Genomic DNA, 19,755 nt, shown 5'->3' on the forward strand with positions numbered 1-19,755 from the left:
AAATTAAAATCACTTTATGTCATGTAAATTTTTAGCTTGCAAAACTTTTACACATACTGCAGGGTATGGATTAAAACTCTTCTTATTTTGTTTTACAAGATCTTAAAACAATCCTTCGTTGAAATCCAGGTCATTATTGGTAAACTGTTTTGATAAGAGCCAAGCTTTAATGAAAGATTAGTCAAAGAAAATTTAAGCACCTCTTTACATAATCTATATGTATGTCTACATACATAAATGAAAATGTCACACACTCGCAAAAGAAGAAGCAAACATATTACAATACAAATGAATGCAATTACAAGCCAGTCTGGTGATTACACAGGGTATAAAAATCCAAGCAATGTACAGACATCAGTTTTAGGGGTCTTACAGCTACATGCGAGTTTTTCTGAAAAGACATGCTAATATCTTTAAGTTGACATTCAGTATCAGGATATGTAAATGTTCATGAAGGTTTTAAGCCTGGGTACTACTAGTTGGTCCTTGATTCTATCATGAAGAAAATAACTGTTGGAATTGTAGACAGTGAACCCAGGACCTGACTGCAGCATATGCTATCATACCATATTTAACTAATGGGTATATTTTGTTAAATGTGTAGGAAACTGTTCAGTATCAACATAAACAGTTTTGTGACAGTTGACTTAGATATGGTGTCCTACCCTTCACTAATAAGGCTTTCATCAATAAGTTATTGCTATGCAGTCAACATGTAGCAGAACTGCAAGGAGTGCCGAATGGGACAGTGTAGTCTTCAGCAACAAAGCTTATGTCTGCCCCACAAATGATAACCAACTTGTGAGAATGTGTTGTCAAAGAGGATATCATTTTCAAGTGGTGCTCAGTTTATCAACATGGAATAATAGTTTGGGATATTATTAGTACTAAAAGTCATTCATCTGTAGGACACATTAATGGGATGCCACTATGTTGTTGAAGACTATGCAGCCTGTTTATCTTCTCAAATGTAATTTTTTTGACAAAATAATGTCCAATTGCATAACTGCTTGGCTTGCTTTTGTCATTGCAAGGTAAGTATATGCTCTTTTGACAACATCAATTAGCTAATCTCTCATCAATTGAATACCTCTTGTCCCCTACATTCTGAAGATGACATAAAAAATGTGTGTACAATATTCACAAGACATGGTTCAGACATTCAGTGGTTTGACAACATATTCAAGAATGTACTGCCTAAAATGGAAGTGCACTATCTTCTTCATGCCCTGTATATCTGAGTAGCTTATTACTGCATATCTTTGAAGATTAAATTATTTAGTAAAAGCCTGATTATCTATTTTGCATTATATTTGGTCTGTTTTTCAATTATTCTTTCATAGTGCGGCATTTTCTTGGCTAGGCAGTGTATCTGTATGTGTATGTACACATAGATCATGGTTTACATTATTGCCTTTTTCATTTGTTATTTTATATTTTGTATGTTATTTTACATGAATGTTCAGTTTATAAATGATATGCAGCTTAAAATACCATTTACACAGCTTCATGGGATTGACTGAAAAAAAGACAAATGACAAAGAACAATTAGAATTATACTTTTAAGACATGATATGTAGATTAATATTTATTACAGTACAGTACAGTATTAGATTAAAATTCTATATAATTATAATTATTATAGAATTTTAATCTAATACTGTACTGTAATGCAATCTATGCAATGGATTGCATTTGGGAAAGAAAGTGAAATTAATCCTTACTTTCTTTAACCTTGCTACTTGAATATTTGTGATTATTGATTTTCAGTTGGTTTTTCAAGTGGGCATATTTTTTATATTATTAGTTGGAATTAAAGTTTACATATTTCACAAAAGCTCTCAGGAAATTAAAGGCTTTTTCGTTTATTGATTATAGTTTCATTATCATTAATTTTTTTAGAAGAATATTTATTCACCTCAATACAAGGGATTTGCTATTTTAAAATACAGAGTGATGTATTTTTTACATCAATTGTTACCGTTAACTATAACTGCAAGACTAATTTTTCCTGTTTAAGAGAATTATTATATTCTTCTGTTCCGAAAAGTCTGACAAACAAGAAAGCCTTAATTTTTATCATCTGTTTCTATTTGATTATATTTCCAGTTTTCTATTGTTAATGATTTTTCAACTTTTGGACTAGTTCTAAACAGCTTGATCACTTGGCACATTTACGAAAATGCTTAATTTTTCTGTGAACCAACAGATTGTGAGTTTCAGTACAGCTAGAGCTATTTTCTGATGTTTTTCACTGAAAATAAATATTTTATTGTTTCAGTAATTTTGTAGTTAGAGTTCTGTTAATATAAAAATTATCAAATTTTTATATGTAACATATAATTTGATGTTATTTTATTATTATTCATAAAATTTTATATCAATTATTTACATAATAACTTTATATCAATTATGCAAATATAATAATTAGATTACTACGTTTTTATGTCATGCACTTAAAAAGATGGTTTATTATGAATCTATATATCAGCAATTTTCCCCCTCATATTTTATGCTACATAATTAAGATTTATTTTCTTTTATGTAATGATTATATATATGTGTGTGTGTATGTGTATTACATTTCACAATTAATTGTTTTTCTTTCCCGCTTTATTTATTTATGATTTTCATTTATTTTTCGTATTTTTCATTTCTGATTATTGCTATTTTCTGTTTGCTATTAAGCTTTCTATTTATTATTATTATCCCTGTGTAAACAAAATGCTGTCAACAATGGAGACTTGTCTCCTCATTGTAGACAGGGTTTAAGGTATAAATTGGTGTTGACTTTTCTCAGGATGAGGGAAAATACAATTAGAACAGTGGGAAGTGTTGTAATGAAAGGAATGCAGTTTGATCTGGCATTAGTGCCATAAATATCAATACTCTAACATACATTGTAGCCAAAAAGTAATCTGACATTAAATACTACATTGTTATATTACTAAAAAAATAAAATTGTGTCTTATTCTGATAATTTTTATTTAGGTTTTGAGAACAGTTAGAATTCCAAAAAACAATTTTTATACATTTATATAACATTCTCTATAAAAACTATTCAATAAAAAATACATAAAAGTCATGAAGAGATAAAATAATTTAAAATTCTTATAAAAGACAGTATTTTTTTTAATGAAGTATTTAAAAAATTCATACCAACTTCAAGACTGCTGCTCTATAACATTTACAGGAGAGAGCCTTTCTTTTTTAATATTAATTACAGTATGATGCTCCTTCATTTCAGTCATTTGGACAACTGCAGGCAGATTGAATCTTTCTAGAAATAAAAAATATACAAACATAAAATTCTTAGCAAGACAACAAACATAATATTTTTTCTGAAATAATTTCATCTTTGGTTTCTGCGGCCTAAAAAATCAGAAGTTTACGCCTAGGTTCTTTAAGCAATTATAGATTTTTCTGTGATCAATTTTTTACCAAAACTCATAGATATTTCATGTTTTAATAATTTTACAAATCATGGCTTGCTTTGTTAAAATTTCTTGTTTTAAGATATCTATCTGGTACTAACTATTTTAAATCAATCAAACTCGTGTATTCTACATAAAGGTCAGTTAATATAATTCAATTGTTTTATTTATTGAAATTATAAAATATCATCATTCACAGCTAAAAATGAAATATGTTCTTATATTAAGTACGATAAAATGTGCATAAATATTGTATATGCATTGATATTACGAAAGAGGTCTAAATACAAAATTAGAGGCCATGAAAAATCTAGAAAATTAAACTAAAATAATACAGGAAATAAAAAATAAAAGAATATTTGAGATTAATAACACATTACAAGATTTATGCAAAATAATACAAATCTATAGAAGGTAATTTTTTTTAATATAATTATAGTTTGCATTTTCTTCAGTTAAAAATTGTTTGCAATAGTCAATTCCAGTTTAAAGATATCTATCTGCCTCTCAATATTTTACAATAATGTTGAAATATTACCTTTTTTAGAACATTTTTTAGCAATTCACTGAAAAATATATGTATTTGATGGATATGAATTTTTTCCATTTCTAATATAAACAGTGCAATACTCGAGTTTCTGGGCAAGAAATGAAACATAATGATATCATATCTTTTTATTAATGCTTTTGCTTACAAAGAACTTTTCTCTTTTGGAGATGTGAATTCTTTTATGAAACGGCTCTAAATTTGGCAACTTATCAACATTTCGGTTATTTTCAAATTAATTTTTACACAAAATTTTTAATGTAGAGATTTGAGAATTTTCAAAATTTTTTTAAAACATCATAACATTGATAAATTTAATTAAAATAAAGATAATATATTAAAATTATGTTTAAGAAATAAAATTAAAATAAAACACTTAGATTTTCCCCTGTCATATTATAAAATGTCATTACTTTCCATTTTGGTGACTTATAGAATATTTTTAATATGAAAAATAAACAAGATAATAAATGCTTAGCAAAAGCAAAATAGTTATTATAATTATTTTAAAAAGTTTGCTTTTATATTTTTTCATGGTAAGAATTTTTCTCCTTGCGTAATTGTCTCAGGATATTTAGAACTCTCAGAATGTGTATGTTTCCTCTATAAAATTTATTTTACATTTTTTTCCTTTTTTCTTTTCTTTTATATATATACTACTGGCTCTTTGCTATTACAGAATTTGTGAGGATAATTTATCTTTTGGATTCTTGACAATGCACCTTGGAAAGTTTAGAAAGATTCGGTGGCAAGATTTATAGACCTTATGATTCTAGAAAACTGGGACCAAACAAAAAATGTCTTCATGGTATTAACATGTAATGGATGCATTTTTTAGAAAGTTTTTGATGAATTTCTACTTTTTAGAGAATGGGAAGTACAATTAAAACCTAATAATTTGAATTTGCTACTTCTGATCCTAGAAGTCTTTTTTTTTTTTTTAAACATGCATATCTTCCCTTTATTATCTTTTCTTTTCCTAAGACAAATGTATGGAAAATATTAAAAATGCTTCTAATCTAGCCACAAGGACAGGCATCTATAGAAAGGAATTTTTTTATTAATAAAGATATTGAAATCTGACAATATAAAAGATTCATCTTATACGTCTAGGGTAGGCACTAGGCATTTTCCACATGATATAGTGTCTGTGGGTCCTAAATTGTGCTGCCTTGTGCCTGACACTCCTAAAATTCTTCCACCCAGTACCTGTTCTAAATTCTAAAAGTTTTTACGTTCTTTGAATTTGTTACGTGGTGCTTCACTAAATTCTAAAAATTTTGCCACACCAGCTCTGGTACCGATCCTGACCTGTATCATTTCACATTTATTCTCAATGTTCATATTAATGAATAAAATTAGCAGTTTCTTCTATACATTTTATATACATGAAGTTTTTTAGAATAACAAAAATTTTTAATGAAATTCAAAAATTCTAAATTATAGGGAAAACTTACTGAGGAAGAAATTGAATACATTAAGAGTAAGATAATTATTTTTCAAAGTTTATACTGTTGAGGCATTAGTTTACTTATTACTGAAACAAATTTCTTATTGTTGGAAAAGATGCTTAAAGAGAAGGAAATTGATATAAATTATTTAAAATGTCTGGAAAGTTTTTCAAATTAAAAAGATGTATAATTATTTTGTTGAATGTTGTTACAAAACATTTTTAATGTAAAATTATCCTAATATCGTTTAAGAACCAATGGCATAAATTACATGTATTTTAAAGTGTAAAATGTTCTTAGATTGTGATTTAAATAGTGCCTTTTTAACAAAAATTTTAAAAAACTAAATAAAATTAATAATAAATCTATAATCACCAAGAGCATCTAAATGCCTAATTTAATTATTTGTAACTAATTGCTCACAATTAAAAGTTATCTCTGCATGTTAATGTGTGTGTGATTATGGCAAAGCCTCGAGGGCTATCCACCTAAGGGAAGGGATGCCTTCGTGGAGGACTTTAAGGGAAACTGGCTCATATACACGTTACACATGGGGAAAACCACGAAAATTCCCATGCAGCCAGCCCGTTCGCGGGATTGAAACCTTGGACTGAACTACCAGTGTTCAGCAACTTTACCGCTTGGCCGCTGGTGGGCTTCTCTGCATGCTAAAACGAGTTACTGACTATCATTAATCCTTACTATGGTCGCAAGATACAACACAAAAAATGTAAAAATTAATGTAAAATTAAATTATTTCTTAAAGCTAGTGAAACTGAAAATAATACAAAACAATTTATCACCTCTAGTGCTTTAGTGGCTTACTAGAACCTTAAAGTATATTAACTGGGTTATAACTTGAAGAACTGCATCAGACAGATGCAGTTAACTTACCAACCATGCCAACATCAGGTGTTCATTTTGTTCTGATCAGCATGTCTAGGCAAAGAGCAGTGGTCTAGTCTGCTCTAGGCAAACAGCAGTGGTACAGCAAAGCCCCCCCCTTTTTTTTCAGGGGGGGGGAATCATGCTGATTACACTGGAGAACAATTTGTTGAACAATTTCTGTTGAGTTCTATTTTTGAACTGTTTTAGAGTGACATAGGCATGCTGATTTCAAAACTGTGATTAGTTTTTTTCTCTACACCTTATGTGAATGTGACCACTCTCCGCTGTATCAAGCATAGATCTTAGGAAGAACTACTATTCTCCTATTGGCTGACATAAACCCTCAGACTGGTGGCAGGTGGATGATACCATAGGAGATCAGCAATAGGTGCACACTTGTGTAGTAGTTCAGTTACCGCTGAGAGAGACATTCTACATTGCTCTCATATACTGAAATGCATTCTAATGTAGTGTCCACATTCTTGTTTGTATAAAAGTTTGACAGTGTTTAGTTTATATGTAAGCTGAAGCCTTTCCTTATGTCTGCATCTGCTAGTTCCTGTTGTACACCTAAACAGCCCCAATTCATTTTGTTATACATGTAGCAGTTTTACCATTCCCAGTCAAAAGACAAACATCAGTACATTTGTTGGGCAAGTTTATTTTAAAATGAAAACTGGTGATCAAGACAGTTCATGGGCTCTTCAAAGTATGCAAGCAGTGTATTGAGAGTTTACCTATGTGGATAAAGGGAACACATTCTAAATTTCCATTTGGAATACTTATGAGTTGGCGAGAGCTCAAAGATCACTTAAGTGATTGTTACTTTTGTATAGTGAAAACATCAAGGTATAACAAGGAACACAAATCTATAATAGAGTATCTTAGTTTACCATCAGCTCAGTGCCTCACTCAGCTTAACTCCCAGGGCCAGTTTTCAAAGAATTTGAGAATTCAAAGAATGGATCATTTGTGTTGACCTTAAAATGGTCAGCTTCCTCCTTGGACAGCAGTGAGGATACACTACGTATTCCTGTTTCTTCCACAGGACAGCAGAGTTTACGAGATGCATTGGGTGTACTCGAATTGGCTGCCAAGACCTGACCTGAAACTTGGTGATTGAAACATTTTACATCAGCCGCTTGATGACAGAAAAAACATACTTCCACTTCTGCATATAAAACTGGGTCTCATGAAGCAATTTGTTTGTTTGCCAATTGAAAGAGACTGTTTAAAATATCTTATTTCCACATTTCCTAGCCTGCCTTTTGAAAAGATAAAGGTCAGTATATTTGATGGTCCACAGATTCAGCAACTTCTTAAAGATGAACATTTCATCAGAATAATGACAAAACTTCAAAAGAATGCTTGGTTGCCACTCAAAAACGCTGTCAAAGACTTTTTTTGAAATACGAGCACTGAATTACACTGAAATTGTCCAGCATTTTATGGACAGCTTCAAAATGCCTTGGTTACAACATGAGCATAGAAATGCATTTTTTATCATAGCCATCTTGATAACTTCTCAAAAAATCTTGGTGCAGTCAGTGGTGAACAGTGTGAGCAATTCCACCAAGATTTGAAAGTTATGAAGGCACAGTACTGAGGTAGATAAGATGTAAATATGATGGCCGATTATTGTTGGAACATCTAGCAAGAATATGCACAGATTAAACACTTCAGAAAAAGCGAAAATTTTTACCCCAATATGTTTGTTTACCATTTGGTTAAAAAAAAAAAAAAAAAAAAAAAAAAAAAAAAACACTTTACTATTTATATGAACAAAATTTAACTTGTAGCAATTATATATAGCCTTTGTAAGAATAAACTATCTTTTTGAACAGTATATTTGATAAGTTTTCCCTTCATATGCATATTTTGTATGATTTTTGAGACAGAGTATCCTCTGGCTTAAAATTTTTATGTGATAGACAAAACTGAGGTTATTTTTCAATACAGAGGCCAAAAGTTAATCAGAAACAAGTGACCAGAAGTGCCAATGAAATTGCTGTTCCCAGTGCAATTGATTTTGCTTCTCATTTTAACCTGTGCTGTTTGACATAAAATTTAGCTACTATTTACCAAACTTCTAGACAAGAGCAAGTACATGACGAAATGAGACATAAATGAAAAAAATAATCATAAAGGTAACTGTTAGCAGAACATGAATAAATATCACTAATCTTCTTTAAAGTATATCCAAATAATATAAGCAAAATATTTAATACTATTTGTTAAATTTTGGAGAGTAGATTTTATTCTCAAATCTGTTTTATAATTATGTTTGGAAAAAATGCATCCAACTTACAGATCTGCTTTATTAGGATGATATTACAAAAGTGAAGTTCAAGCATAAATAATCTTTAATTGAATTTATTCAGCTCCCATTTACTGATAGGGAATTAATTATTATTATTATTATTATTATTATTATTTTTTTTGCTTAATGGTCCTTAAAAGTACTTAATTTCCATGTGCAGAAATGTGTACAAACCTTGTATTAAGGCCAGTTTACTCCTGTTCGGGCGACCTGCAGCAAGCTCTTCACAACGAATACTTTGACAATGTATGCTCACTTCGTCCAAATAGAAACGTAGGGAAGATAAGTCAGCAAGTCGGTTTCTACTTTGAACTAGTTGAAAATCGATCTGGGCAGTAACTCCGAGCAGTGATCGCAGAGATGCCCAATTTTTTCATCATCTCAAAAATGCTGAGATGGAGCAATAATCTAACTATAGCATTTTTTAATGCATATGCATCTTGTGAAGTATTATGGGATAGTTCACTACCTGAATATTGCAACCATTGTTCACTAATACCTAAACATAACGTGGATATAACTACAGATCAGAATGAATTTAGATTTTTAATATTGTAGAAAAGACACAGAAGAAAATTAAATTAGGGTATCGGATTCAAAATATTTATTTTAAACATATTTATTTCTGAATTTTCTTTAATTAAAAAACAATTAAATTATATGTTATTCAAATACCCAATAAAATACAGTTTTCAATTAAAAAGAGCAAACATTTTATTTTATTCGTTGATATAAATTTCGAAAAATCAGTTTCTACTCACGGCTGATTACATCTAATAAAATATAAGTTAATTTTGAAATTTTGTTTTACAGACTTTCCTTTTTATTTGAACCACAAATTAGATTTTATTTACAAATGATCAGTCAGAAGTATTAAAATAAAAATCGCCGACAGAAGGCATATGAGGCTATTATTAGCATGTTAAAATTTGAAGAGAATTCAAGCAAAAGATTAATAATTTTCGCTCAACCTCATGCACAGAAAATGACCTCAAACACTTCTGGAATAAATATGCTGATTGTGTATTTTCACACTGGAAATAAATATTGCAGAGAACTGTAGGAGTCACCCATCCCAAAGCGCTATCTGCATTTTAATTTTGCTGGCAAAGCATCTCGAAAGAACTTTTTTTTTTAATGAGTGACCATTTCCGATAAAGTTTCAAATTATCCTTCGCCCATTTCGATGACGTTTTTGTAACGTTGGACATCCACACCCCAAAGTTCATTTAAAAGTTGAATTAAAGCTCCCAATTCATCACGGCGAGCTACACAGTCATGTTTTGATTTCCTTTTCTTCTTCTTTTTCCCCTAATTAATTTGTTGGAAACTTGCAAACTTCAAGCATAGCAACTTGCATGTTGGTATCTATTTTGCAAACAAACAGAGACGAGTTCGCTCTGATTGGTGTAAACAATCTATCAGAGTACAGGTCCGTTCACTCAGTTCGAGACGCTTGGATGAGGGGCTTACTTATAGAAATGTAAACCGGCCATTAGCCTTCAAATTACTTTTAACACTATCAGTCTATTATACATCATGTCCACAAAAGTCATTACTCAAGCTTTGTTTTTCATAACCATTGGTTGATTGGGTATGTTACAATAGTTAATAGTGCAACAGCTTTTTTTTTTCCTCCACTTCGATAAATGTTTCCTAAATGCAGATAGATTGCTGCAACTACCCTCAAAGCTGTATCTTCTAAAGGTCTTAATAAGACGAACATGATGTTCTAATTTTAAAATTCATAAGTCCAGCCACCTGTGAGCTAGAAGGATAAATATGGATTGCACTTCAAGTCTGATATCAGCTACAATCGGTGAATGGTTAAGCCATTAAATAAGCAATATTTTCAAAGATTTTGTGTCAAATTGCAATATAATTATATTGGTTTTAAAGAGAAGGTTTTTCTCATTCTAGAAATTTAGGTTTCCTGTTCATTAACTTTAAAATTATACATTCTATATGGTTTCAAATTAGTATATTGCTTCAATATTTTATATATTTATAAAGTCACTAACATTGTTATAATTGTTAGAATAGCAATAACTGTAAAGATTTTACAATATTTTCAATGCTTTCATGAGTGTTTTTGATTGGAATATCTTAATTTTCTAATGGATATGTAGAGTAAAATTTCTCCTACTTCTCTATATAAATTTTATACAAATTTAATTGTCCATATTTAGATTTATAGCGTATTTACTGATGTTTTGGCATTTTTTCCCTTAATTTTTGAATCCCAAGGAATTTCAATGCACATGCATAAAATACTTGTGCAATAAATACTTCCAAATAAATTATTTCTACTGAAATAATATTGAGCTTTTAATTAATATTTTATTATATTATACCACTAGAATACGGCTATGCAAGAAATATTGATCTTATTTATTTATATTAGTATTATACCTATATCTTCACTGTAAAAAGCATTTTCTCCTTAATTTATTATTTATGTAAGAATACTATAAAGGTTTTAGCAACTATGTTTTCTCACGATTATTTATCAGACTCTAATTCAGAACTTAATAGTTCTGAATATGACTTTAATCTAGTGGCTAATAGCATTTTTAATGATTGTTTAGACAACATAACTAACCATAGGGACAACATTAATAAACAATATGATAATGGTGTCCAAATCATCAAACTTAGAAAAAAATGGAAAGTACGTCATACCACAAAGATTGCAAGGAAAACTAATTACAATTCTTGATAAACTGAAAAATGCAGATCTACATAATATGGAAATTACAGATAAAGTGGATAAATCTGAACAAGCCAAAGTTTCAACAACCAATTCTTATACACAAGCTTTGTACTATACAAACCAATAAGACGATGCTTGTTTGTTTTATGGCTTGGTTTACTATTGTATTGCTTTTTTTTTTTTTTTTTTTTGTTCACTTTTTTTTTTTTTTTGTGTGTGTGTGTGTGTGTGTATGTGTGTGTTTGTTATGTAATATGGCCGCAGTTCCTTCGTGTCATACAATGAGCTTCGCTCGTCAGGCGGGCTGCACTGCGTCCGAAATAAATAAATAAATAACCATTGGCTGCAGTCATACAGTTCCAGTTACAAAAATGTTTTAAATGATGCAAATATTTATTTATATTTTGGCATTTCAAATTTAAAGAAATCATTTCTGTAAAAATTACGAGATCTAAATTTTATGTATTTCTAAAGTCTCTATACTTATATTTAGAAAAATTTTGTACTCGTCATAAAAAATGAAACACAAAAAATATAACTCTCTTATGACAAAAACTGATAAGGGTATTAGATATTTAACGTATTTGATATTAAAATTAGTGAGCATATTCTGGGCTATGCACAAACTGAAGAGCAAAGTGTTTGTATTGAAAATATTTTTGTAACTAGAACACATAACTAAAATATCAGTTTACAGAAAAGTTCCTCATGTTAAGAGCGTACGTGATGAGTATTTCTATGCAGAGTATTGTGAAAAATACTGATCAATATGCATTTTTTCAAAATGGAGATCTTGTTAACAGAACCTTATATATTGTGTGTTCTAGAACACATTGGCAGGCTTCAGTATTTCAACATAGCCAATTTGTAATATTATTTGCATGAGTTCAAAATGAAAAATATTTGTACTTTAAGGAATTTTTTGTATGATTACCAGATCATAATTCTATGAGAATAATGTATTTTTAGACTTTGAAAACTTAATAAATTACTTGCACGAAAATTATTTCAACATACCAAACATAACAAAATTAAATATTATTATAAATCACAATATATATACATATTTGAATGGCATTTAGGGACGAAACAATCAATCTTGAGTTATTCTGATTTATTTATTAACCAACTCCTCAACGTGAGTAGAATATGACATCAAAAATCACAAATTTGTAAATTAAAAAACTTGGTCCATTATTGTTGTATACGAGCATTATTTTTTATAATTTGTGCAAAATTTTCCTCGATATAAGTCTAGGGTCTGGAGTTATGCATAAAAATTCAGATTTCTTAATTTTTACAAAATTGATTTCTTTAAATTTAAAAATGCCAAAACATGAATTGAAAATATTTTTTGTAAATGGAACTATGTGTCTATGGCCTGGCTTTAGAATTTAAGGCCAGGTAAAGATCTAATAATAACCTTAAAAGTAAATCTGAAATATCCTACCATTATTCTCCACAGTGATTATGCTTTCACCAATTATATTTCCAGCAGGATCTACAATTTTACTAGAAATAGTACCTAAAATAGATAAGTAACATTAATTTTCATGAAACTTGAAAGGTAAGGAGAAATTTTTAACTTAATTAATTTTAATATTGATTTAAGACAGGTTAAAAAATTATTTTACATAAATAAGAACAAAAGTATCTAGAATATATATGCAAATTCACAGATTTTGCATTAGAACTTCATATTAAAAATTAAGACAAATTTGTCTGACACTTTTCTAATGCTGTTTACTAAAAATTGCGATAGTTACCACACACAGTTATTAAACAAAAATCAAACCACACTTTTGACAGCTTTAATGAATGAAATCATTTGAAAATTTTTAATTAAAAGTATAAAGAATATAATTTTTAAAAATTAAAATGCATCTTGTATACTGCATTTTAAAATTATTAAGATGATATAAAATGTTGTTCAGCAGACTAAGGACAAGATATTGCATTGCTGACAGCATTCAATATATTTCTTGTGTGATCATTTTTGCACATTTAATTTTTTTAATGTTAAACACAATGTTCTCACTTCTTTAAATTAAGAAATTAATATTTGGATCACAATCTCGTTTCTTAAAATAGTAGACAGTTATCTAACCTTTCATTCAACAGTGAACAGTTATTATTATCTAATTTTTTTGGATGAATATTTTTGCCTGAAATATAAATGATCTTTACCCTAAAAGAAATTAATAACTCTTCATACTTCATTTTAAGAAAGAATAAGAACAAAAAATGGATGTTTTCCACTGATCTATCATAAATTTTCATAAATATTATCATTAAATAAAACCATATATACTATGGAACATAATAAAGCATAAAAACAATTTTTTTTTTAAAATCAATAACAGTTAATTAGTATACGCAATACCTCTTTGGCACATACATTTAATCTAAACCACTCATTCCATAAAGGTTGTAACAAGAAATTTGGTTGGATGTATTAGGTTAGATAAATGATAACAGGTATCTACTTTATACATTAAAATATGTATTCCCAGCATTTTTCTTGCACCATCCCTTTTAAAAGAAAGGTTTTCTACAGCAATTCCCTATATTTTTCTCTTTAGTGTGCAACATACTAATAAACATAGCCCAAATATTGCATATAAATAACAACTGCAAAGAAAAACAAGAAATTAAAAAAATGGTTTATTAGATTTATTTTATTATTATTTTTTAAATTTTACAAATAAAAACAAAGTTGTAGAAAAAATGTCACAGATTCTAATTGCACAGAAGTTTGATTTTAATTAACTCCTCGAGGTATTCATGCAATATTTTTAATATTTGCCGTAAAACTGCTTAATTCTTAAATCATGTCTTTCAAAAATATTCAAACTGTTTCTTGTTTTCCATTATCTCTTCTTGTTTTCAAAAATTGTTTTTTGCTTTCCATTAAGGCCTTGATCTGACTACAGCCTGCAGAAGCAGGCTTTGGTAGAAAATATGTAAGAAAAGGAAAAAGTTAACAATGCTGCTTGGCAACAGCTTTACTTTGGGATATTTTTCTCAGATGATCATTAAATTTCAAAACTTAGCATTCTGAATAAGATGTGCCTATTTTTCCCTAATTTTTATTATTATTATTATTTCTATCATATCTGCTATATGATATAGTTTTATGTCAATAAACAATTATCAATTTTATTAATATTTTTTAATCAATGAGATCTTGATTGTTCTGATCAACTGTCAGTGTATATTAGGCTACCAAATTATATATTATGTCAGTGTATATTAGGCTACCAAATTATGTCAGTGTATATTAGACTACCCTTTGAAATTCCATCAACAAAAAGGTGGTCATTACCATCCCTGTTGGGAACTCCTGCATTAGACAAATTCAATGTTTCTAATGTCAGTACTTCCAGGCAAATGGATTTTGAAAATAAAGTATTGTTGTCATGAAAGTAAATATATAATAATCTACTTCAAATATATTTTAATAGTAATTCTGAGCAATGAATTTGGTAAAAACATGTAAAAATGTTGAAGACATAACTTTCATCTTTCACTATTGCTATTTATATTATTTTAGATAGGAACCACTATTGAGAGTATTACTTTCATTTCAGATAAGTGAATAGGAATACATACAGCACAAACGATATCCCTTAATAATTAATATAGTGAACTCTCCATATGTGACCAAACAGGATCCAGAAGATTTTGATCTTTTGTAGAACTCATCTCAGAGAAGATGGATATTGATTATTCTAATTCTCAAAGCATTTACAAAGGATTTACTCTATTCAAGGCTTCTAGAATCTGTTAAAGATGAGCATTAAAGTATCATTGTACTATGTAACTCTTTTGTATACTTAAAGACATTTCCTCATACAAGTTACATGGGAATTTTACTTTTCTTTTGTTAGGGATTTATTATATTGCCTTGCTTCATTACTTATTACTATTATTGCTTTGAGACAGTTACATTCTGAACTTTGGGATTATACTGAATTATTATTACATATTCCTCTACAACCCAAATCTTATTTCCTTTTAATTTTAGGCAAACATACCTATTAAATTCCACAAATTTAACTCTTTTATTAATAATCTATAACAACATCTTATTTTTTCACTCTTAATTGATCAGTTAACCCACAATTTATTAGCAGTTTTTAATGCAGCAAAATAAATAAATTAAATCACTGAAAAAAGCAGAAAACATGTAACATCAATTACTTCTTTGGAAACTTCTAGATGCTATAGCAAATGGGAAATAAATCACAGATCATAAAATTAATACCTTAAGAACAAAAACATGGAAAAATCACAGCACTTAAATAGGCTCATATTGTTTTTCAGTAGTATGTATGCTCTTTGTACATAGAATAGACCTTGAGTGCAGTCAAATCCCAACTTAAAACTGTATTTTATGACATCTTTGATTTTACAAATTTTTTCCCCGTTTTTTTCCAACAGTTAAATATGAAAAATCTCTAGTTAACAAATACTTTTTCAAAATTAGTAATATATATATATATATATATATATATATATATATATAAAAACCATAATTTTTCCTTAAGGAATTAACTAATTTGAGTCATGTTTTTATATCACAGATCAGGCTAATTCACATGCAAGTCAAAATTACCCATGCTTCAAACAGTGGAAAAAAATTTAAAAAACAATTTGTAACCATTTTAAAATTTAATATACAGTAGTACTTCTCAATAAGGGACACCCATCGATCAGACATTTTGTTCCTTAAAAACAAGAATGTCCCTTCTTCAGAGGGAGCATACTAAAATAGTGTAATTTAATTAGAAATTCAGATTGTATCAATTGGAGGATGTACAATTTGGAAGAAAAAATAAAATGGAGACGTAATTTTTTATTAAAAAGTTTAAACAAATACAAAAGCAAAGTTAGTAAGGGTCTAATTTCCCTTCCCACCCCCATTTACTTTTTTACAGTCAAAGTATGATCTACTTTCATTTTAACATATATTCCATATGTTATGCGTATTTTTTTCCAAACTTTCAGATTTACCAAAATTCTGAGACATGTTTATCAAAATATATTTGATAATTTGTTCCTTAATATTAATTGGTCACCCTGTTATATTAGGAAGATAAAATAAGCTAGCTTGCTAGTAGTAAATAGAGAATCGAAACTTTTGCTAAACTCTTACTTTTTCCATTCCACTCCTTTTTATCTCCTTCTATGCCTTCCACAGTATTCTGACTTTGATTTTCATTTTTATTGCTTTTTATTACTGATATCAATATTTCAGTTTTATTCCATGGCATAGATTTCACTTGAATTACTTATTACGTGCCATTCAGTTTCAGTAGAATAAAAAAAAGAGAGAGGGAAAAAATTGCTCCTTTTTGTCTTTTTAACTATTTTTTTCTTTACTTGCACTGGATTTAAACTTTCTTGAAACAATGTATAAAAAGTGATATATTTATCAAGCTAAAAAATACAAACATATAAGCAATATTATGTTCGTTTTGATAAAATAAATGAATAATAAGAATTCATTGTCCATTTTTATGATTACATCAAATATACAGTTACTTAAAACAAAACAGCTATTACCCTAATAGACTTTGCTTCTGTGGTGGAAAGCACATTTATATGAATTTTTATGCAATACAGTACTTCCTACTAGTTTGATATCTTAAGGAAAGAACAACCTATTTGAAATGCAACACGCGATGTCACAAAATAGTCAGTGAATATAATTTTTATATTTTGAATTTAATGTTTCAATATAACTATTTTATTTTGCAACTATACGCGTGCTGTTCTTTATATTATTGTGTTTTTGTGATGAGTAAGATATTAAAACCTAGTCATTTTGAAAACGAGGCCTGCTCAAAATGCTTTATGCCAAATGTTGTCCTAAAACAAATTCAGTTTTGGGGGGGGGGGAATGCTGAATGTTAAAACAATTTATACAAATACCTTAACATTAAAAGCTATTTCAAAACGTCATTAAATTTCATTTTATGTTTTAGATTATTAATCAAAACAAAAGATATGTGTTACCTGTTGGTGCTAACAACAATTACTTTTAAAAGTAATAAACACATGATGCAAATCTAAAGCAGAAGAAAAATTGTAAGGAACAAATTTCAATCAGACAGTTGATTTGTTTATGCTATAGCAAAAACATTTTAAGGAGGAAAATAACGATATTAAATTCTTTTCTTGGCAAGTAAATATAAATAACATAATATAATCAGTCACTTCTTACAATAAAAATAAATAAAATAACAAAATACGGTTTCATACACTCTCCTGATGAAGTTTCATTCTCTGCATCTTCTTTTAATTCTTGTTTTGCAATTGTTAATCCTAAATATAACATAAAAGTTAATCACTGAAATTATATTCTTTAAGATTTAAAATAATTTTTATAGATTAATTAACTATTATTTTTGAATAACTGGGAACTCAGGCATAAATTTGAATCAATAACCTACATGAAAAATCTGATGTGGACAACACAACTTCCTCGTATAACCCATTAAATTATACACATTTTTTGCTGCATTTTATTTTAAATTATTTCCTCAAATTCCATTAGGGATATATTTCTCATTCAATTAATTCAGTTCTCACTTCATGGCAAAACAAAAATAAATTAATTCTCAAAACATCTTAATTAAAAATTCTAAAATACAGAAAAAACATTAAATATAGTTAAAACAGTTAAATAAATTTACAATTAAAATTAGAGTTTCTATGCAAAAACAAGCAATTTTTCCAGTGGGCAATACGGCAGATTATTCGGTTCACAAAACTGGAAGTTTACTTTTGGTCCCATCTGACAAAAAGACATCAAAGATGCAGAAACTGACTTAATTCACTATGCTACTGAGTTTCAAATGTAAATAAATGGCAGTTCATTAGGCTTAACTTGCCACTTAAATTTCTAAATTGTTGATAATTCTACAAATATGCATGCAGATTAAACTAAACATATAAAAATCTTAACCGGAACATAAAAAACACGTAACTGAATCACTTTTAAAGCAAAAAATGCCCATTTTTTGCAAATTTACCAATATACAAGAATAAAAAAACTAAGTTCACCAAGCCAAGTAACAGTGGGGATATACACAAACACACACACACACATATATATATATAAAATACGATTGGTGCAGCTGACTGAAATAAACAAGGGAGGTGCACAACTGTATGTTACAGCTGTCCCATATAAAAAATTTCAACATTCTACGGCTATTCGTTCTTGAGTTATGCAAGATACATACATACAAACGTCAAAGAAAAAAATCTCTTCTGAATCCATTTTAAACTCATTTTATCATCCATTTTGGCAATAACAATCCTTCATTCTTTCCATATGTACAGATTTCATTGAAAAACATCACTCAAATGGTTTCGAGAGCAGTCGAAATGGATATTTTTGTTGAAATATGACACTTGAAATTTTCTGTGATTACACTACTTCCTTTACTCCGCACAATGAATACAAAGATAAATAAATTAATTAAAAAGAACTTACTAGTTTCTCTTTGCTGATCATCATTTGTGACTGCAATAAGCTGAGACTGGTGCTGTGCTACTAAAAATAAATACATAAAAAGTGTTTGATATTTCTATCAATTATTTCTGCATATATCTAAAATATAATCTCAATAAACAAAATGATAAAATTAATATCAGTTACTTTTATATTGCTATATCAAATTAAATTTTTGCTTAAAATATTAGCTATGAGTGATAGGAATAATAGTAAAATAATTCTAGATTAAATTAAATCAGAAAAATATTAAAATAGTTCTTTTTTAGTATCTAAATTACTTAATTAGAATTTTATGCCTCAGATATTGACTTATATCTGCACAAAAGGAAATAAATACAATCTACATAATAACATGCCCTACAATAATATATTCCCTGCAAATTCAAGAATATACATATGCAAATAAAAAGAAAATGTGAATGTATAAGCAAAACTATAGGAAAAGTTAACTCTTCTAGAACAGTTTCATAGGAATAAAACATAAAAGAGAAGAAATATTTCTCTTTGTTGATACAATATAAAAGATTTCATTAAAAATAATAAATAAATAAAAAGAAAGAAAATACAGCAAAAAATAACAGCAGCAAAACTGTTGAATAAATAAACAATAAAAGTGTTTATTACAGCATTACTTTTGAGAAAAAAAATAAGGCTTTTAACAATTTTTATATCCAGAAATCTCAAACTTGATCTTAAGACTGCTCTTAAATATATGTTGTGAATGTGTATTCTTAGATATCCAAAAGTTGATGGTAGTGTTTATTACATGTAAAAGAAACTATGGAAACATGTTGTTCATATAGAATTTCTTATTGAGCTCGAGAATAAATGCTGCACTGAAAAATGCTCTCTGTTATTATTTGCAATACAGACT

General features: G+C 28.5%; 1 protein-coding gene across 24 annotated transcripts in view; it reads right to left on the reverse strand.

Annotated features, from left to right (window-relative positions):
* The window catches only part of LOC118186912 (uncharacterized), a 66,926-nt gene that overhangs the window by 2,222 nt on the left and 44,949 nt on the right, over positions 1–19,755 (reverse strand). For 22 of the 24 annotated variants that reach the window (XM_085827554.1, XM_035357086.2, XM_085827572.1 and 19 more), the window contains 4 exons: positions 18,861–18,920; positions 17,621–17,683; positions 12,804–12,878; positions 3,160–3,280 (listed from right to left, as the gene is read on the reverse strand). In XM_085827554.1, the coding sequence (XP_085683680.1) occupies positions 3,165–3,280; positions 12,804–12,878; positions 17,621–17,683; positions 18,861–18,920 (314 nt within the window). In that variant the 3' untranslated portion in view covers positions 3,160–3,164. The remainder of the gene's footprint in view (positions 1–3,159; positions 3,281–12,803; positions 12,879–17,620; positions 17,684–18,860; positions 18,921–19,755) is intronic. The other 2 variants (XM_085827565.1, XM_085827560.1) reach the window with 1 other exon arrangement.

This window comes from Stegodyphus dumicola, chromosome 12 (assembly GCF_044657685.1).
Source record: "Stegodyphus dumicola isolate Sdum_Otavi_A_Nest chromosome 12, ASM4465768v1".
Taxonomy (NCBI): domain Eukaryota; kingdom Metazoa; phylum Arthropoda; class Arachnida; order Araneae; family Eresidae; genus Stegodyphus; species Stegodyphus dumicola.